This window comes from Balaenoptera musculus, chromosome 15 (assembly GCF_009873245.2).
Source record: "Balaenoptera musculus isolate JJ_BM4_2016_0621 chromosome 15, mBalMus1.pri.v3, whole genome shotgun sequence".
Taxonomy (NCBI): domain Eukaryota; kingdom Metazoa; phylum Chordata; class Mammalia; order Artiodactyla; family Balaenopteridae; genus Balaenoptera; species Balaenoptera musculus.
The window spans coordinates 21,223,931-21,244,100 of NC_045799.1; the positions used below are offsets into that span (position 1 = coordinate 21,223,931).

The 20,170-nt window shown below is 38.6% G+C and overlaps 1 protein-coding gene and 1 pseudogene across 7 annotated transcripts in view; both read right to left on the reverse strand.

Moving 5' to 3' along the window:
• Positions 1 to 20,170, reverse strand: part of RALGAPB (Ral GTPase activating protein non-catalytic subunit beta) — a 107,218-nt gene that overhangs the window by 34,200 nt on the left and 52,848 nt on the right. For 3 of the 7 annotated variants that reach the window (XM_036824624.1, XM_036824619.1, XM_036824620.1), the window contains 9 exons: positions 19,196 to 19,363; positions 18,562 to 18,676; positions 18,032 to 18,179; positions 9,886 to 9,950; positions 8,555 to 8,684; positions 7,423 to 7,431; positions 6,605 to 6,738; positions 1,699 to 1,881; positions 292 to 443 (listed from right to left, as the gene is read on the reverse strand). In XM_036824624.1, the coding sequence (XP_036680519.1) occupies positions 292 to 443; positions 1,699 to 1,881; positions 6,605 to 6,738; positions 7,423 to 7,431; positions 8,555 to 8,684; positions 9,886 to 9,950; positions 18,032 to 18,179; positions 18,562 to 18,676; positions 19,196 to 19,363 (1,104 nt within the window). The remainder of the gene's footprint in view (positions 1 to 291; positions 444 to 1,698; positions 1,882 to 6,604; positions 6,739 to 7,422; positions 7,432 to 8,554; positions 8,685 to 9,885; positions 9,951 to 18,031; positions 18,180 to 18,561; positions 18,677 to 19,195; positions 19,364 to 20,170) is intronic. The other 4 variants (XM_036824626.1, XM_036824623.1, XM_036824622.1 and 1 more) reach the window with 2 other exon arrangements.
• LOC118880746 lies at positions 1,901 to 4,378 on the reverse strand (annotated as a pseudogene).

Consider the following 20,170-nt stretch of genomic DNA (forward strand, 5'->3'; position numbering starts at 1 on the left):
GGGGTGGGTAAGGCTCTCCAAGATCCTTTCCAGCTCTAAAATGATATGACTTGAATTAACTGACAACCAGTACAGAAAAACAAGGACCCAAACTCTCAGCCCCAAGTTCCTGGTTTCCTTTGGTCCAAAAAACAAGACATTTTCTTTTCCATTTTATTTCTGGAGAAAAAGTATCCTAAACGGGGTTGTGTCACTTAATGCTGAACAACTGGGGAGGAGATGAAACAACATAGGATCACATCTTATCCCATCTAACTCTTAGGCACAATCCCTGTGCAGTCACTTTCATACCATGTTAGGGTGGCTTCAGCAGCATCCTTTACCCTCATAGATGCAGGGTTTGGCTCCTTATCTCCTTTGTACTTGACCTCTTGCTCACTGTTCTTGGACTTGCTTCCTGAAATACCCAGTTCCACAATCTCCAGCACTTCCTTAAGACAGTCCTAGAAAAAGGAAAAGCAGATTAGCTTTTGTAATACACCTATCTTATGAGACGACAAGGAAATACACGAAAGTGTCAATATGGGTGTGTTTTGGTGGTGGGACTCTAATTTCTCATTTTCTTGAATAGGTATATATTAACTTCATAATAATTTATTAAAATAAACTTGTCCCCCCCCCAATTTCTCTTTAAAACACTAAATTTGAGTGTTAAGAGATTTAGATAATAAGTAATGATAAATTCAATTCAAGTTTATCAGTCACAATTCTTGTAAAATTACCATGGACTGTAAATCGTGAAAGGCCGAGTGAAAGAGATGTAACAGTAATTCAGTTAAACCTAGATGGTGTAAAACATGTTACATTATCCAAAGGGAAGCTCATAGGTTATTGACATTTTAAAGCAATTTCTGGTATAACTTTACAAGTCATCATGAAAATGACTAAGAATTAATCAACAGTATTATTTTTTAAAAACTATATAAAGCTCTCTATAAATTTCCAATAAACCTGGTATCTCTTCTTTTATTTACACTGTGAATTCTTTATAACTGTCTGCCTTCCCATAAGAAAAGTATTACATGGAACAATGGTAGAGAAAGCAGCCTAGATATCTGTGTCTACTTGAAAAGAAAGACACGTGTGTGAAATGAAATTTTTAGATACAAGCAACCTTTATGAACAAGCAGTGCTCTAGGTTTGCAGCCTGGCTATCAACTGCCCTTCTTGGTTTGATGACAGGTGACCAAAGTAGCTACTGGCCATCTCTTGACAGTTCACAGATAAATTATTCAAAGCCCCATCTTTGAAAAGAACTTCTCTATGGGTTAATTTGCAACCAAATACAGCTGACCCTTGAACAACATGGGGGTTAGAGGCGTTGACCCTCAGTTCAGTCGAAAATCCACATGTATAGTCAGCCATCCATATATGCGGTTCCTCCTTACCCACAGTTCCACATTCACGGGTTCAACCAATCAGGAATCATGTAATAGTGTAGTATTTACTATTTTTAAAAATTTGCATATAAGTGGACCCACACAGTTCAACCTCATATTGTTCAAGGGTCAACTATATAAGTACGATGACAGTTTTTGAATTATGCTCACTAGGACAAGTGTTCTCCTGAAATATAAAAAGTATATTCAGTTTAAAGTATGCAACGTTGTATCTACATTTAGATATTCTCTTTCAAAAGATATTTTCCCAACATACATTTTTGTTTCTATTTACTGGTTTAAGATCTAGTAGACTAACCTTTTCATCAAGCATATCAGGGTGCTCTGTCAGCCAGACACAGAGACACTGAAAAGCTGCCACGATCATGGAGTGAAGATCCCGGGAGTGAAGAGGAGCTGGCCGACTACACTGGTACACAATGTAGCTGCACACGGAACTGATGGCTCGCTTCCGGTCACCTGAGTCAACCATCACCTTCACCTGAGCGTATTCGTACGGTGAACACAGTTAGCCAGGAACCACTGTACCAATGTCAAAAACTCAATACTGAGGCCCAGCCTTTCTGAGAATATGACACACCACAGGAAGCCTTGCTTTTTAAAGTATTATTTATATAGAAGAACATAACATTTCAGATGTATTATCATATACTATATAAAAATAGAGGGCATTTTTCAAACCCTAAAACAGTATTTCACTTTAGCATACTTTTTCATGCTCTAAAACCTAAACTCCTGGGGTGCAGCTACTCATCACTGCCACAAATCACCAGAATAGCTGGCAATGGAACATGTGCACATTTTTTAAGCCCCCTAACCCAACCCCACAGCAATGCTCTATGGGCTACAAAGTTCTGTGCAGCTGCCCAGAGGTATAATTAACATATAGTAAACTACACATATTTAAAGTGTAAAATTTGATAAATTTTAGCCTAAGTATACACCTGTGAACTATCACAACAATCAAGACGGTGGATATATTCATCACCCCTCAAAATCTCATGCACCTTTGTAATCCTTCCTCTCACTCCTTTCTGCCCCCTCCCTAGGTTACTGCTGATTTGCTGTCACTATAGGTTAACTTGCATTTTCTAGAGTTCTATATAAATAAAATCATAGAGTACTGCACTATTTGGTGGGGGTCGGGGAGAGAGTCTGGCTTCTTTTACTCAGCACAATTATTTTGACATTCATCCACATTTTTGTGTGTATCAGTTGTTCATTCCTTTTTATTGCTGAGTAGTATTCCATTATATGTATTATACCACAATTAATTTATACAGTCACCTGTTGCATTTGGATTGTTTCCAGCTTCTGAATATTACAAATAAAGCTGCTATAAACATTCATGTACAAGTCTTTGTACATGTATATGCTCTTTTATTTTCTAGGAGTGGACTGATTGAATCATATGCTGATGCATGTTTATTTTTTTAAGGACTTGCCAAGCTGTTTTCTAAAATGGTTGCACCATTTAACATTCCCTTCAACAGTATATGAGAGCTCCAATTCTTCTATATCAACACCAAACATTTGGTATGGTCAGTCTTTTAAGTTTTAACCATCCTAAAAGGTATGGAGTGGTATCTCACTGTGATTTTAATTACATTTCCCTAGTAAGTAATGATAATGAGCATCTTTTCATGTGCTTATTTGCCATCAGTATATCTTCTTTGGTAAAATATTTGTCCAATCTTTTGCCCATTTTAAAATTGGGTTGTTTGTTGTATTATTGAGGGCTTTTGCTGTCATTGTTATACTGTCTTTTTAAAAGATTGTATTAAAGGTCTTTACAAAGCAACATCCAGACTCCAGATCCAGGTGCCAAGAAGACCATGTTATGCAGTGGGGACTGGCTCGAGCATGGCAGGTAGCTCTGGCTTCCTATCCTTCTGTCCCAAGATGGAAATGGTGGATAATATCTCATCCTTAGAGTCCACAATGTTCATGTGGTCAGAAAGGGGCTTCTTAGGGCCAGTCTTACCACTTGGATCCCAGGACAAGATGATCTTCACTCTGATGGCCAGCACAACACTGACACACAGGGGTATCAATATAGTAGTTAACGGGGTCCCCACTGTGGATCATCACACCATCCAGAAACTTCACGGATTCAGCCCTCTGTCCTTGGAGTTTCCCTGACATCCATGACCCTGTAGCCCTTGGCCCCCCTCTCCATGATGAACTGCAGCACCCCACAGCAGGCTCTCTGCAGAGCAAGCCCTCCTAGCAGTTTGTAATGCAGAGATTCTGTCTGGGCAATGGCACACAGACCTCGTGTGGCCACCTCTTCAGCACAAAGCTCTACATAGCCTTCCGGGAATCCACACTTCTTCTGAACTACATCAGTCAATTCCTGGATTCTTCTCACCAAGAACATTCTGCTCCTGAAGGCCAAGGTAATGATTTCTGTCCTGGTTGGTATAATTCAGACCTCAATTCCAGAGCAGTCATCTTCAGCCAGCCTCTGAGTGAGGAACTCATTCAGTTTAATTCTGAAAAAGCCATCAACAACAAACGTCCTGTTCTTGGAAATTTTCACCACCATATTACTACTGCACACACCAAAACGAAAGGCTATTACTGAGTTTTGAGAATTCTTTATATGATCTGGATACAGGTCCCTCACCACATACATACTCTGTAAAGATTTTCTCCCAATCTGTGACTTGTCATCTCATTCTCTTAACAGTATTTTTTGAAGAATGGTAGTTTTTAATTTTAATAAAGTCCAATTTAATAGTTTGTTCCTCTCTGGTGTAATATCTAAGAAATCTTTGTATAACCCAAATCTCTGTACAATCAATAAAGATTTTTCTCCCATTATTTCCTCTAGAAGTTTAGAGTTTAGGTTTTATATTTAGGTCTACAATCCATTATGAGGTAATTTTTGTACATAGTACAAAGTATGAATCAAAGTTCTTTTTTTTTTTTGGTATATGAATATCTGATTGTTCCAGCACCATTTGTTGAAAACACTATCCTTTCTCCTTTGAATTATCATGGCACCTTTGTCAAAAATCAGATGTCCATACATGTGTGGATCTATTTCTGGACTCCCTATATACTACGCTGTTGATCTAGTTGTCTAACCCTATACCAATACCAGACTGTTTTGATTACCATAGCTTTATACAGCAAGTCTTGAAATCACGTAGTGTTAGCCCTTTATGGTTTGTTAGGTCCAGAGAGCACTCCATCTAGGACTAATTATTCCTTACCACTGCAAGTGTACTGAAGGTCACAGGCAACAGTACCTTGCTCTCAAAGACAGTGTGGTCCTGCATGTCTCACAAATGGCTATTCTTACCCTTCTGCATCAATACTGCTCCTCACAAAACTATGGCCATTTCATCTATCCTTGAGAATCTCTGAGGTAAAGGTAAGCTCTAAGTGGTGGTGAGAACATCTCAGGTTTTCTTGCCTATTTTGTCTCTCATAACTTAGGTAAGTCACACCCTCTGTTTACCTGTCCCCTCATCTGTAAAACGAGGGCTTAAATTTTATCTCAGACAATATCACCTTATGTGTGTACATCACCTTTGTGTTTACAAAGTGTTCTATATATTTCATTTCATTTCATCCTCACATCACCAGGTGTTATACAGAAGATAATCCTGCCCATTTTACAGATAAGAAAACATTTAGATGTTAGTGAAGATGTGGAGAAATTGGAACCCTCCTATATCACTGGCGGAAACGTAAAGTGATTCAGTCGCTGTGGACAACAGTTTGGCAGCTCCTCAAAAAGTTAAATATAGAATTACCATACGACCCAGCAATTCCACTCCTAGGTATATACCCAAAACAACTGAAAATTGGTATTCAAATAAACACATGTATGTCCATGTTCATAGCAGCACTATTCACAATAGTCAAAAGGTAGAAACAGCCCAAATGTGCAACAGGGGAACGGACAAATTGGTACATAAATATAATGGAATATCATTCAACCATAAAATGGAATGAAGTTGTGACAGACTCTACAACATAAATCAACCTCAAAAACATATTAGGTGGGGCTTCCCTGGTGGCGCAGCGGTTGAGAATCTGCCTGCCAATGAAGGGGACACGGGTTCGAGCCCTGGTCTGGGAAGATCCCACATGCCGCGGAGCAACTGGGCCCGTGAGCCACAGCTACTGAGCCTGCGCGTCTGGAGCCTGTGCCCCGCAACAAGAGAGGCCGCGATAGTGAGAGGCCCGCGCACCGCGATGAAGAGTGGCCCCCGCTTGCCCCAACTAGAGAAAGCCCTCGCACAGAAACGAAGACCCAACACAGCCAAAAATAAATAAATAAATACATTAATTAATTAAAAAAAAAAACATATTAGGTGAAGGAAGCCATACATAAAAGGTCATAGGTTGTATGATTTAATTTATAAGAAATATCCAAAATAGGTAAATCCATAGAGACAGAATGCAGATTGGTGGTTGTTAGGGATTAGGGGAAACGGAGACCAGGAAACAACCACTTAATGGGTACAGGGTTCTTTTTGGGGTTATAAATAAAACTCTATCTAGTTTTGGAACTAGATAGAGGTGGTGGTTGCACAACACGGTGAAAGTACTAAGAGGCACTGAATTGTTCACTTTAAAAGGATAATTTTATGTTATGTGAATTTTACCTCAGTAAAAAAAAAGAAAATACTTAGAGAAATGCAAATGGACACCCAGCTCTAAGGTTCCACAAAACTGAAAAAGAGCTATGAAAGAAATTTGAAAATATAGCCAATTTTCACTTATCTCTGATAATGGAAGATGGAAGAATCACAGGTAGTCCCAAATGGCATATTTTAGGATAAGCTTTTCTTTTGTTGCCAAATCTGCATTTGTTCATTGAAGTTAGATGATCTTATAATGGCACAAAATGTTGTTGAAAATTTAAGGGTATTATAAGCAAATACAAAATCAACAGGAATAAATCAACAGGTATTCTATTATTATGTACAAATGAATAGCAAGTATCGAAATGTTTCCAGTAATTTAACAGCAAAAAATATCATTCACACTCTTTGAACCTATTAAACAAAATACTAAAGATCATTTTGTAAAATCTCACTTGGAGGCTCATTTCTGCACACCTTGATATCAACTGCATTGAATATAACCAACACCGCAATACCCCAAGAAGGGGTCAGGAGGTACAGAAAAAAGAGCCATAGTCCAAGGCCGCTGGGCTAAAATAAAAGGATTGTCCTTCTCACCTTCGCCAGGCCAGAGAGGAGCTCTAGAGCTGCCAGTGATATGCTCATGTCTTGCCGCCACTGGGAATTGAGTCTTTGGGTGACGAGATGAATGCTGCGAATCAGGAGCCCGGCAGCTGAATCTGTATTAAGAGCTAGGATATAACCCCAATGCCACATCCCACAGGGAGGGAAAACAACTAAGCATTAGTAACGAGAAGCACAGCATTCCACTAGGCACAGACCACAGCAGCCACAGTGAGCACGATGGGCACCCACACAGCGCTATGCTCCCCGCCCCACTGGCCTGAGCGTCAAGCCTGACTGAACAACAGTGCACAGGGCATACACACTGGACCAGAGCAGCTTCTAGCTCCCAGCTCAGGTACTTTCATACAGACATCCACTGGGATTTGAAAGTTTCAATATCATTCTTATAACAATGTAAATCTTAAAACTTCTAAATTAAATCACAGAGTTACATTTAAAAAACAAAAAAGCAAAACAATGAAAAGGCTATCAATTATTTCCTTGGAATTTTATAGAGGAAAGAATTCAAATTTTAGAATCTCCTCAGATGCTGGGAATTACCCTAAAGCATCTATTGAAATTATTTTCAGGGTTTAAACCACCAAAAGTTACATGCAATCCCTTTTCAAACAAATTTTAACACTGAATTCTCTAAGACAACTTTAATACTTCTAAAAAAATTAAATAACCAAGTTATTGTGTTTTTATTTAGCCTCCAATTCTATATTTAAAAGTAATTACTACTTAGTTAATAATAAATTAGGACAAATTAAATTGAATTTATAAAGGAAGCTTTAGGGACATTATACCTGTCGATCCTATCAGAAAGAGGGCAGTGACAACAAAAAAAGGAATGATCATTAAAGAGAGACATTCATGCAACACTAACACAAATCTGGATTTCTTAGGAAAAATACTTTATGACATTACAAGCAGAACTCACTAACACCAGTTCAAAATACTGAAACAAACAATAACCACTTCAAACATTTATATTAGAACACATATAATAATGCGAAAATTTCTTTAGTTTAAAAGTGTCTTAGAAACATGAAAAATAAAACAAATTTTCACCTACACTTAAATCCACAAGCATAATGAGTAAGACAGCAATTTAAATAACTTCTTCATAAATGCAATATTTAAATGTGTTTAATAGCCACATAATGACCTTATGTATCTGACATGCTGAAGGATACTTAAAACAAACTTAAATCACTGAAATATGCCTGGACTCCTGGGCTCATGAACTCTCCAAATGATTAAAAAAATTAAGCTCATATCTAAGGAGCTAGATTTCATCCCAATCTAGCTGCATTAATACTCACAGATTCAATACACCATTAGTATTTATGTGTAAAAACATAAAGGCACCCATAAACTCACAGAACCCATAAAGTAACTGCCCAGGATAAAGGACATTATTGAATAGGATGCTCTAATGGCAAGTGTTTCCTTACTCTTTCTTACATTTTGTGACTGAAGAATCTAACCAGATACAGTAGGGTATACAGCCTTCAAACACAAAGACAGACTCTCCTCTGGGTTGCCATCTAATGCATAAACCATCACCCACCCTTACCACACTGCAAAAACTGATATACTGGCTGACTCTGCCATTAGACTCTGAGGCAGAGCGTAAATCCTATTTGACTCTGTACTACTAGCGCCTGGTACAGAATTCAGAAATGTTTCCTAATCACACATTATAATCACTTATAAAATCTAAGAAACCACCCCAAATCTAACTACTAAAAGCTACAGAGCTAAATGTTTTCTTGTTCTTAATGTTTTGGACTAATAGCCTCTCTGTTACACTTAGATACATAAAAGTCATGAACTTAAAATCTGGTTTAAAATTTCTTTGCTTGTTTTGTATATCTGAGCATTAAAAGTTATTCTATAAACTTTAGATTTCAAAAAAAACCAAACATGGATTACCATAATCTCTTAGGAGAGCCTGAGCAGGTCTTTCACTGTCAGGAGTTGTGGGCTCCGTGCTTCCACCACTTGCTGAACTAATGCCACTATTCGTGCGACTATGACTCTTCAAGTTATTTTCTCCACCACCCTAGTCAAATAAAAATGAATCAAATATTTGACAGCTAGACCCATAGTTTACAAGTATAGACAGAAGTCAATCACTAAAGCCATGTTGATAAAATGGAATGTGCCAGCTAAACAGCACAAACTGATACATAGATAAAAATTGACAAAGGATTAAAACTGCTGTGGCGTTTTCACATAAACAACACCTATTGGAGGTATCAAGGGTCTGATGATTAGAGGGTGCCCATTCTGGGGTTTTCTTTGCTGCTGTTTAAAAAGGCCAGACCTTTTCCATCTTCACTAGACTTCACTAGCTAATGACTCTGGGTCCTTAAAGAAATACCCTAGTGCCTCCCAAGCAAAACATCAGAACAGGAATACAATCTTAAAAAAACAAAACACAAATAAACAAACAACTTTCAAATGTAATTATATGATAAAACACAAACAATAAAACATATGATTAACTCCTGTATGTATAGGGGCTAACAAAGGTATCTGTTAAAGACATTCCTCATTTTCTTCCCCTACAAACACAATTCCTTTTATCCAGATAAGGCGACTGTTATTAGCCACCTACTGGGACATGAACATAATTTCCTTAATAATAACTTGACCACCCATCCAACATCCACCCATCTCACTCCAGTATACTCTATTAATTCCCCACCCACCCACCGCCCCACCTCTACTCCAGGTAGAGGGATCACATATCTTGAAGACAGAAGCAGGGGGAACTGGGAGTCTCCGGAAAGTTTTTTTGATTTAGAAGCATTGGTGCTTTGGGGGGATCTTCAAACTTTGGTCTAGAGGGGCCAGAAAGAGCTGATGAGATAGAAAATAATAAACTAGATGCTGTTTACAGCCAACACTAGATCTACAAGGGATACAAGGAATTATGCAGTAGGGGGCTTTTTCTAGATTATTCAAGCCAATTCACCAACACAGCAAAAGAAGTAAGAGCTTTAAGTAAACACTGTCCAGGAATAAAGACAGTGTTTAGCTGGAATTTCTCTCATCCAGAATCTCTCAGGGACCTGATGAGGCACTGAAAGGTAAGAAACCTCAAAATAGATATTTTAAAAAGGATCCTTTCTGGATCAATGAGCTGAATTTACAAACAAATGCCTTTAAAAAACACAAGGACAGACATTTTGGAATATAATTTACATAAAAACAGAAGTTGATATTCTCTGACAAATTACATGTTGTATGCTTCTTACCATCTCCATCTGGCAACCAATGGCTTCTAAAAGTGCTGAATCTTGAACAATATTTAACATTGCCCCTGAAACAACAAAAAAATACATTTAAATACATGACAAGAATACTAAAATGGCTAAAACATCTCCATTAATACAGAGAGAAGAATATTACTGTAGCTGAGTATTCCTGAAAGTTCCATAAAATTACTAATAAATCCATTGGTTGGTCAGAAAAGATATTCTTTAGAAATGACCTAATCTCCTGATCTCACCCCCAAATTTTAAAATGACGTTGTCCTAAAATAAATCTGAAGGTCAAAAAAAAAAAAAAACTCTGAAGGTCAAGCTTTGCTTTATATAAAAAAATGACCGTTTTCAGAGGAGGAACCAAGATGGCGGAGTAGAAGGACGTGCTCTCACTCCCTCTTGCGAGAACACCAGAATCACAACTAGCTGCTGGACAATCATCGACAGGAAGACACTGGAACTCACCAAAAAAGATACCCCACATCCAAAGACAAAGGAGAAGCCACAATGAGACGGTAGGAGGGGCGCAATCAGAGTAAAATCAAATCACATAACTGGTGGGTGGGTGACTCACAGACTGGCGAACACTTATACCACAGAAGTCCACCCACTGGAGTGAAGGTTCTGAGCCCCACGTCAGGCTTCCCAACCTGGGGGTCCGACAACAGGAGGAGGAATTCATAGAGAACAGACTTTGAAGCCTAGTGGGAATTGATTGCAGGACTTCGACAGGATTGGGGGAAACAGAGACCCCACTCTCGGAGGGCGCACACAAAATAGTGTGCGCATCGGGACCCAGGGGAAGGAGCAGTGACCCCGGGGGAGACTGAACTAGACCTACCTGCTAGTGTTGGAAGGTCTTCTGCAGAGGTGGGAGGGGGGGTGGGGGGGGTGGCCCTGTTTCACCGTGGGGACAAGGACACTGGCAGCAGAAGTTCTGGGAAGTACTCCTTGGCGTGAGCCCTCCCAGAGTCTGTCATTAGCCCTACCAAAGAGCCCAGGTAGGCTCCAGTGTTGGGTTGCCTCAGGCAAAACAACCAACAGGGAGGGAAGCCAGCCCCACCCATCAACAGTCAAGTGGATTAAAGTTTTACTGAGCTCTGGCCGCCACAGAAACAGTCAGCTCTACCCACCACCAGAGCCTCCCATCAAGCCTCTTAGATAGCCTCAACCAACAGAGGGCAGACAGCAGAAGCAAGAAAAACTACAATCCTGCAGCCTGTGGGACAAAAACCACATTCACAGAAAGACAGACAAGATGAAAAGGCAGAGGGCTATATACCAGATGAAGGAACAAGAAAAAACCCCAGAAAAACAACTAAATGAAGTGGAAATAGGCAACCTTCCAGAAAAAGAATTCAGAATAATGATAGTGAAGATGATCCAGGACCTTGGAATAAGAATGGAGGCAAAGATCGAGAAGATGCAAGAAATGATTAAAAAAGACCTAGAAGAATTAAAGAACAAACAAACAGAGATGACCAATACAATAACTGAAATGAAAACTACACTAGAAGTAATCAATAGCAGAATAACTGAGGCAGAAGAATGGATAAGTGACCTGGAAGACAGAATGGTGGAATTCACTGCGGCAGAACAGACTAAAGAAAAAAGAATGAAAAGAAATGAAGACAGCCTAAGAGACCTCTGGGACAACATTAAATGCAAAAACATTCGCATTATAGGGATCCCAGAAGGAGAAGAGAGAGAGAGAAAGGACCAGAGAAAATATTTGAAGAGATTATAGTCAAAAACTTTTCTAACATGGGAAAGGAAATAGTCACCCGAGACCTGGAAGCGCAGAGAGTCCCATACAGGATAAACCTAAGGAGAAACACACCGAGACACACAGTAATCAAATTGGCAAAAATTAAAGACAAAGAAAAATTACTGAAAGCAGCAAGGGAAAAACAACAAATAACATACAACGGAACTCCCATAAGGTTAACAGCTGATTCCTCAGCAGAAACTCTACAAGCCAGAGGGGAGTGGCATGATATACTTAAAGTAATGAAAGGAAAGAACGTACAACCAAGATTACTCTACCCTGCAAGGATCTCATTCAGATTCCATGGAGAAATCAAAAGCTTTACAGACAAGCAAAAGCTAAGAGAATTCAGCACCACCAAACCAGCTCTACAACAAATGCTAAAGGAACTTCTCTAAGTGGGAAACACAAGAGAAGAAAAGGACCTACAAAAACAAACCCAAAACAATTAAGAAAATGGTCATAGGAACTTACATATCGATAATTACCTTAAATGTGAATGGATTAAATGCTCCAACCAAAAGACACAGGCTTGCGGAATGGATACAAAAACAAGACCCATATATATGCTGTCTACAAGAGACCCACTTCAGACCTAGGGACACGTACAGACTGAAAGTAAGGGGATGGAAAAAGATATTCCATGCAAATGGAAATCAAAAGAAAGCTGGAGTAGCAATACTCATATCAGATAAAATAGACTTTAAAATAAAGAATGTTACAAGAGACAAGGAAGGACACTACATAATGATCAAGGGATCAATCCAAGAAGAAGATATAACAATTATAAATATATATGCACCCAACATAGGAGCACCTCAATACATAAGGCAACTGCTAACAGCTATAAAAGACGAAAAGCTTTAAATGACACAATAGACCAGATAGATTTAATTGATATTTATAGGATATTCCATTCAAAAACAGCAGATTACACGTTCTTCTCAAGTGCGCACGGAACATTCTCCAGGATAGATCACATCTTGGGTCACAAATCAAGCCTCAGTAAATTTAAGAAAATCGAAATCATATCAAGCATCTTTTCTGACCAGAACGCTATGAGATTAGAAATCAATTACAGGGAAAAAAATGTAAAAAACACAAACACATGGAGGCTAAACAATATGTTACTAAAAAACCAAGAGATCACTGAAGAAATCAAAGAGGAAATCAAAAAATACCTAGAGACAAATGACAATGAACACACGACGATCCAAAACCTATGGGATGCAGCAAAAGCAGTTCTAAGAGGGAAGTTTATAGCTATACAAGCCTACCTCAAGACACAAGAAAAATCTCAAATAAACAATCTAACCTTACACCTAAAGGAACTACAGAAAGAAGAACAAACAAAACACAAAGTTAGCAGAAGGAAAGAAATCATAAAGATCAGAGCAGAAATAAATGAAATAGAAACAAAGGAGACAATAGCAAAGATCAATAAAACTAAAAGCTGGTTCTTTGAGAAGATAAACAAAATTGATAAACCATTAGCCAGACTCATCAAGAAAAAGAGGGAGAGGACTCAAATCAATAAAATCAGAAATGAAAAAGGAGAAGTTACAACAGACACTGCAGAAATACAAAGCATCCTAAGAGACTACTAAAAGCAACTCTATGCCAATGAAATGGACAACCTGGGAGAAATGGACAAATTCTTAGAAAGGGATAACCTTCCAAGACTGAACCAGGAAGAAATAGAAAATATGAACAGACCAATCACAAGTAACGAAATTGAAACTGTGATTAAAACTCTTCCAACAAACAAAAGTCCAGGACCAGATGGCTTCACAGGTGAATTCTATCAAACATTTAGAGAAGAGCTAACACCCATCCTTCTCAAACTCTTCCAAAAAATTGCAGAGGAAGGAACACTCCCAAACTCATTCTATGAGGCCACCATCACCCTGATACCAAAACCAGACAAAGATACTACAAAAAAAGAAAATTACAGACCAATGTCACTGATGAATAGAGATGCAAAAATCCTCAACAAAATACTAGCAAACAGAATCCAACAACACATTAAAAGGATCATACACCACGATCAAGTGGGATTTATCCCAGGGATGCAAGGATTCTTCAATATACGCAAATCAATCAATGTGATACACCATATTAACAAATTGAAGAAGAAAAACCATATGATCATCTCAATAGATGCAGAAAAAGCTTTTGACAAAATTCAACACCCATTTATGATAAAAACTCTCCAGAAAGTGGGCATAGAGGGAACCTACCTCAACATAATAAAGGCCATATATGACAAACCCACAGCAAACATCATTCTCAATGGTGAAAAACTGAAAGCATTTCCTCTAAGATCAGGAACGAGACAAGGATGTCCACTCTCACCACTATTATTCAACATAGTTTTGGAAGTCCTAGCCACAGCAATCAGAGAAGAAAAAGAAATAAAAGGAATACAAATTGGAAAAGAAGAAGTAAAACTGTCACTGTTTGCAGATGACACAGAGAATCCTAAAGATGCTACCAGAAAACTACTAGAGCTAATTAATGAATTTGGTAAAGTTGCAGGATACAAAATTAATGCACAGAAATCTCTTGCATTCCTATACACTAATGACGAAAAATCTGAAAGAGAAATTATGGAAACACTCCCATTTACCATTGCAACAAAAAGAATAAAATACCTAGGAATAAACCTACCTAGGGAGACAAAAGACCGGTATGCAGAAAACTATAAGACACTGATGAAAGAAATTAAAGATGATACCAACAGATGGAGAGATATACCATGATCTTGGATTGGAAGAATCAACATTGTGAAAATGACTATACTACCCCAAGCAATCTACAGATTCAATGCAATCCCTATCAAATTACCAATGGCATTTTTTACGGAACTAGAACAAATCATCTTAAAATTTGTATGGAGACACAAAAGACCCCGAATAGCCAAAGCAGTCTTGAGGGAAAAAAACGGAGCTGGAAGAATCAGACTCCCTGACTTCAGACTCTACTACAAAGCTACAGTAATCAAGACAATATGGTACTGGCACAAAAACAGAAACACAGATCAATGGAACAAGATAGAAAGCCCAGAGATAAACCCACGCACCTATGGTCATCTAATCTATGACAAAGGAGGCAAAGATACACAATGGAGAAAAGACAGTCTCTTCAATAAGTGGTGCTGGGAAAACTGGACAGCTACATGTAAAAGAATGAAATTAGAATACTCCCTAACACCATACACAAAAATAAACTCAAAATGGATTCGAGACCTAAACGTAAGACTGGACACTATAAAACTCTTAGAGGAAAACATAGGAAGAACACTCCATGACATAAATCACAGCAAGATCTTTTTTGATCCACCTCCTAGAGTAATAGAAATAAAAACAAAAATAAACAAATGGGACCTAAAGAAACTTCAAAGCTTTTGCACAGCAAAGGAAACCATAAACAAGACGAAAAGACAACCCTCAGAATGTGAGAAGATATTTGCAAACGAATCAATGGACAAAGGATTAATCTCCAAAATATATAAACAGCTCATGCAGCTCAATATTAAAGAAACAAACAACCCAATCCAAAAATGGGCAGAAGACCTAAATAGACATTTCTACAAAGAAGACATACAGATGGCCATGAAGCACATGAAAAGATGCTCAACATCACCAATTATTAGAGAAATGCAAATCAAAACTACAATGAGGTATCACCTCACACCAGTTAGAATGGGCATCATCAGAAAATCTACAAACAACAAATGCTGGAGAGGGTGTGGAGAAAAGGGAACCCTCTTGCACTGTTGGTGGGAATGTAAATTGATACAGCCACTATGGAGAACGGTATGGAGGTTCCTTAAAAAACTAAAAATAGAATTACCATATGATCCAGCAATCCCACTACTGGGCGTATACCCAGAGAAAATGATAATTCAAAAAGAGTCATGTACCACAATGTTCATTGCAGCACTATTTACAATAGCCAGGTCATGGAACCAACCTAAATGCCCATCGACAGACAAATGAATAAAGAAGTTGTGGTACATATATACAATGGAATATTACTCAGGCATAAAAAGGAATGAAATTGAGTCATTTGTTGAGACGTGAATGGATCTAGAGACTGTCATACAGAGTGAAGTAAGTCAGAAAGAGAAAAACAAATATCGTATATTAACACATGTATGTGGAACCTAGAGAAATGGTACGGATGAGCCGGTTTGCAGGGCAGAAGTTGAGACACAGATGGAGAGAACAGACATATGGACACCAAGGGGGGGAAACTGTGGTGGGGTGGGGATGGTGGTGTGCTGAATTGGGCGATTGGGATTGACATGTATACAGTGATGTGTACAAAATTGATGACTGATTAAAAGAAAAAAGAAGAAAAAAAAAATAGTTAAAATGGTAAAAAAAAAAAAAAAAAAAAAGACTGTTTTCAGGTATTTTTTAATTGGTGTGAAAGACCAGATGTAAACATCTCAATTTCGAGGGTAATATAAACTAAGAAAAATATTATGTAATACTTTCAAAACCAGATTCTGATCTTTCCTTTCTCTTTTTTAAATAGATTTATTTATTTTTTAAATTTATTTTTGGCTGCACTGGGTCTTTGTTGCTGCGCACGGGCCTTCTCTAGTTGCGGTGAGCAGGGGCTACTCTTCCTTGCGGTGCGTGGGCTTCTCATTGCGGTGGCTTCTCTTGTGGCAGAGCACGGGCTCTAGGCATGCAGCCTTCAGTAGCTGTAGCATGCGGGCTCAGTAGTTGTGGTGCGCAGGCTCAGTAGTTATGGCACACGGGCTTAGTTGCTCCGTGGCATGTGGGATCTTCCCGGATCAGGGCTTGAACCCATGTCCCCTGCGTTGGCAGGCAGATTCTTAACCACTGTGCCACTAGGGAAGCCCTGATCTTTTCAATATAAAATAACAAAATAGAAATCACAGCTATATCTTTCTGACCAACTGCTTTTTACGAATGGTTTAGGGCTCGCCCATGGCTGCATATTCTGAAGGCAAGCTGCATGTATTTATTACCAAGGAACTCATAGCCCTAGAAAGACTAGGACAGAAACAAGATAGTGAGCCTAGCACACTGCTTCTCATCCCAGTGGGGGAGTGCTCTTGTGCACTATGGATAAAGAGAGGACAGACACAGCTTTGCCAATCTATGGCAAGACCGACAATTGATTCTTCCTTGGAACACACATAGGGAGCTTCTTCAGAAAAAGGATAAAGTGGAACTAAATACTCTATCAACTGTAGAAATTATCTGATTTCAAGTGATGTTATTTGAATAACCTAAAAAAGTATAATTTGGAGGCTCTCTCACATTGAGATTTAACCTCTGTTTCTTCAACTCCTTTCCAAAATGAAAGGATTTACTCTTCCCTGTTTATTCCCCTCTCTTGCTGCATAACATACTATACTTCCTGAGTACCCACTCCAACCACTACTGCCACCACCAATTCTCTGGCCTTGTCATCTCCTCTCCTGGAATGAAATCCTAACCTCACTGGCACCTATTCAAATCTTGCCCTACAAGATGCAATTTAACTTCCACTTCCCTCTATGAAGTTTCCTTGCTCTTTTGGTTTCTTCTTTCTCAACCCTGAAGACACTCAACATGACACGCAATCAGCACTGCCTTCTGCTGTTATCTGAGTACTCTGTGAAGGTGTTCCAATCTCTGCAATGAGACTTGCTCAAGGATAAAAGCCATGCCATTCTCTTCTTTCTCCTTGGAGTACCTGCACATAGGACCATGCCCTTGGCTTTGATAAAAAACCAGAAGTACAGTAAGAGACAGCCGCAGTAACCAAGCTGAGAGGTGATAAGGGTTTAAAATATGTAAGTGGCAATAATAATAAGGAGCCACTTAAGACAGAGAGTCAGTATGATTAGAAAACCAACAGGAAATAAGAAGGAAAAAGGGAGGAGGCACAGCAACAGCTACTCCTCAATCTCCTCTTGGCTGTTCAAACATGGCTTCCAGAATTACACCCAACTCCAAACATTTTCACATGTACGTAATAGGCAGGAGGAAGAGGCAGAGGCAGAAGTAATGAGGACAGAAAGGAAAGAGAAGAGAGGGAAGGGGAGAAGAAGGGGAGGAAAGGGGAGAGAAAGAGAGAGGAAGGGCAAGAGGGAACGAGAAAAATAAAGAACACAAATAAAACTAAGCCAACATGACCTACCAAGGCAACTAGGATGCTTTCCTTCCCTCATCTCACCCCTTCAAAATTTTTCACATATAAAAGCAAACAAATTCTGCCTCTGATTCAGAATAAGTAGGGCTATATTATGCTTAGGTTCCCATCCCTGACCCCTGCCTCCTCAACATGCCTGAGGTCAACATACCTGGGTTTTCACTTACAAAAAAACGTGTGAACACAAACCTAGTATCATTTGAGTGTTGTTGGGGTCTGTCTCCGTTTGCAAGGCACCTATTAGTATATTCACAAGTCTCAACTTCAGTGACAAAAAAGTTATTGGTTTATCATAAGAAGAGCTGTCATCATTACTAAATTTTCCTTCCAGGACCACCTACGGAAGAAACAAATAACATTTAACATCGTCTGCTGTGGTACGCTATGCCCATGTAGGAACTGCTACAGTGGACACACAGATCAGTCTAACAAGTAAGGCTTTCAGTCTGACTAATATTAGCCACTGTGCTAAGTGTGTCACTAACTCACACAACATATGAGATCAGACATCACTAGCTCATCACCGCTTGAAATGGTAGGCCAAGGGCGTGCTGGCTCACTGACAGAAGAAATACCTCAACAAATCAACTTTGTTGATTCACTTGAAATAATTTGAAAAATTTTTTAAAAGCTCCTGTTCCATTTTAAAAAATTCAACTTGACTTGAATTAACACACAAAAGAGAATACAGAATATAAAAAACTTTAATAAAACTTTACCTCGGATTTGACTGTGCCAAAGTGATGTGGGAGGGGCAACAAAGAAAGCAGGATATTAATGGAAGATCTTCTTAATTCTGTTGGATTTACATAGCTTTTGAATTTTGAGAGTTCTCTGCCAAAAAAAAAAAATAATAGACAGCTATTAGTATTTCTGAAATAAAGTATGTTTTTAGCTATTGCCAAATATACATTATGCCAATTTTTCACAATACACGTACTGGGTTTGGTTTTATAAAGAATGCAGTAATTACTTTCCACTGAGTTTATATTCTGCAATTTGTGTGTGTGTGAGAGAGAATCTCTATGTTAAACTGTTATGGAATTAAACTAGAATCTGATTGATTGATTGATTTTAAATGTAAGGCCTATTCCACAAAAGACCTCTGGGATGGGGCTGTTCTTACCCCTCTAGACCAGACCAAGAAGGATTCAATACGCCCGTGGACAAAGAGAACTGAAAGAGTTCAGGGATGAGATAGGTCTGGATGTTCTGCACTCAATTAATATGGCCTGAGTCCCCTTGGGCCATGAAGACAACTGGACAGGATAAATTGGGAAACTGGGGAGGAAGCACCAAAACAGACCAGGCCAAAACTGACAACTGACATACTAGTACAGAATGAAAGCTTACCTGTCAGGCAAAATGGTTTCAAGAGCTGAAATAAAGTAAGGAACCACAACATCAATCCCTTTCAAGTCACAGCAGAACAAAGGAGGGGAGTTTAGAATAACGCTGGCCAAGACAGGATGGCACACATAATCATTTATCTGCAAACCTTGAATTAAAAGCATGTAAAATCTAGGAAAGCAAGAAAAAAATTTTAAACAAACTGCTGATCAATTATTTTCATAATTATTAATATTTTCTACACAGTCATCTTAAAGTCTATTTCCAATCTTCACTACTTCTATCCTTTAAAAGGTATTACTGGAGTTAGAACAATTCAGAATCAAATACACTAAGAACCAAGTTATATTTCCTAATCAAAAGAAAAAAAAGATTCATGTCTATTACACTTTCTTGAAGTTTTAAGCCTTGCAACTCAGTTACAGGTGCCTGCAAATGAAGTAAGTATGATAAAAACAAAAGGCTGCAGTAATTATCAATAAACTGGAGGAATTACTGAATTGATTTCCATGTCAGTAAAATTTTGTAGCGTTTCACAATTCCTGAAAAAAAGTGTGTTGTGTCCCTTTCCCCCTCCCCCATTATTTTTGGGGGCACAATGAAAGAAAGAAACCTCATTCGACCCTGTATTCCCCACGATATGAAGGTCACTCTGAATAAGAATCCTTTTAGGAATGTACTTGAACATACCTTGCTTTCAACATCCTCCCCTAACCCCCAATGAACTACGCATTCAATCTTCCATCATTCAAGAGCAACTACACTAGTATACTCTTCTGCTACTGTAAGGTACCTTTCTCCACAAACCTCCTCAGAAACAACTTCCTCACCGCCTGGTCACTGCTCAACCCATTTCAATCTATCTTCCCTTTCTAGAACTCAACTAAAACCATGTTATAGCAAATAACCAATGGCTTCTCAATTGCTAAATCCAAAAGACATGTCTAAGTCTTAACTTTGCCTTTTTAAAGCATTCAA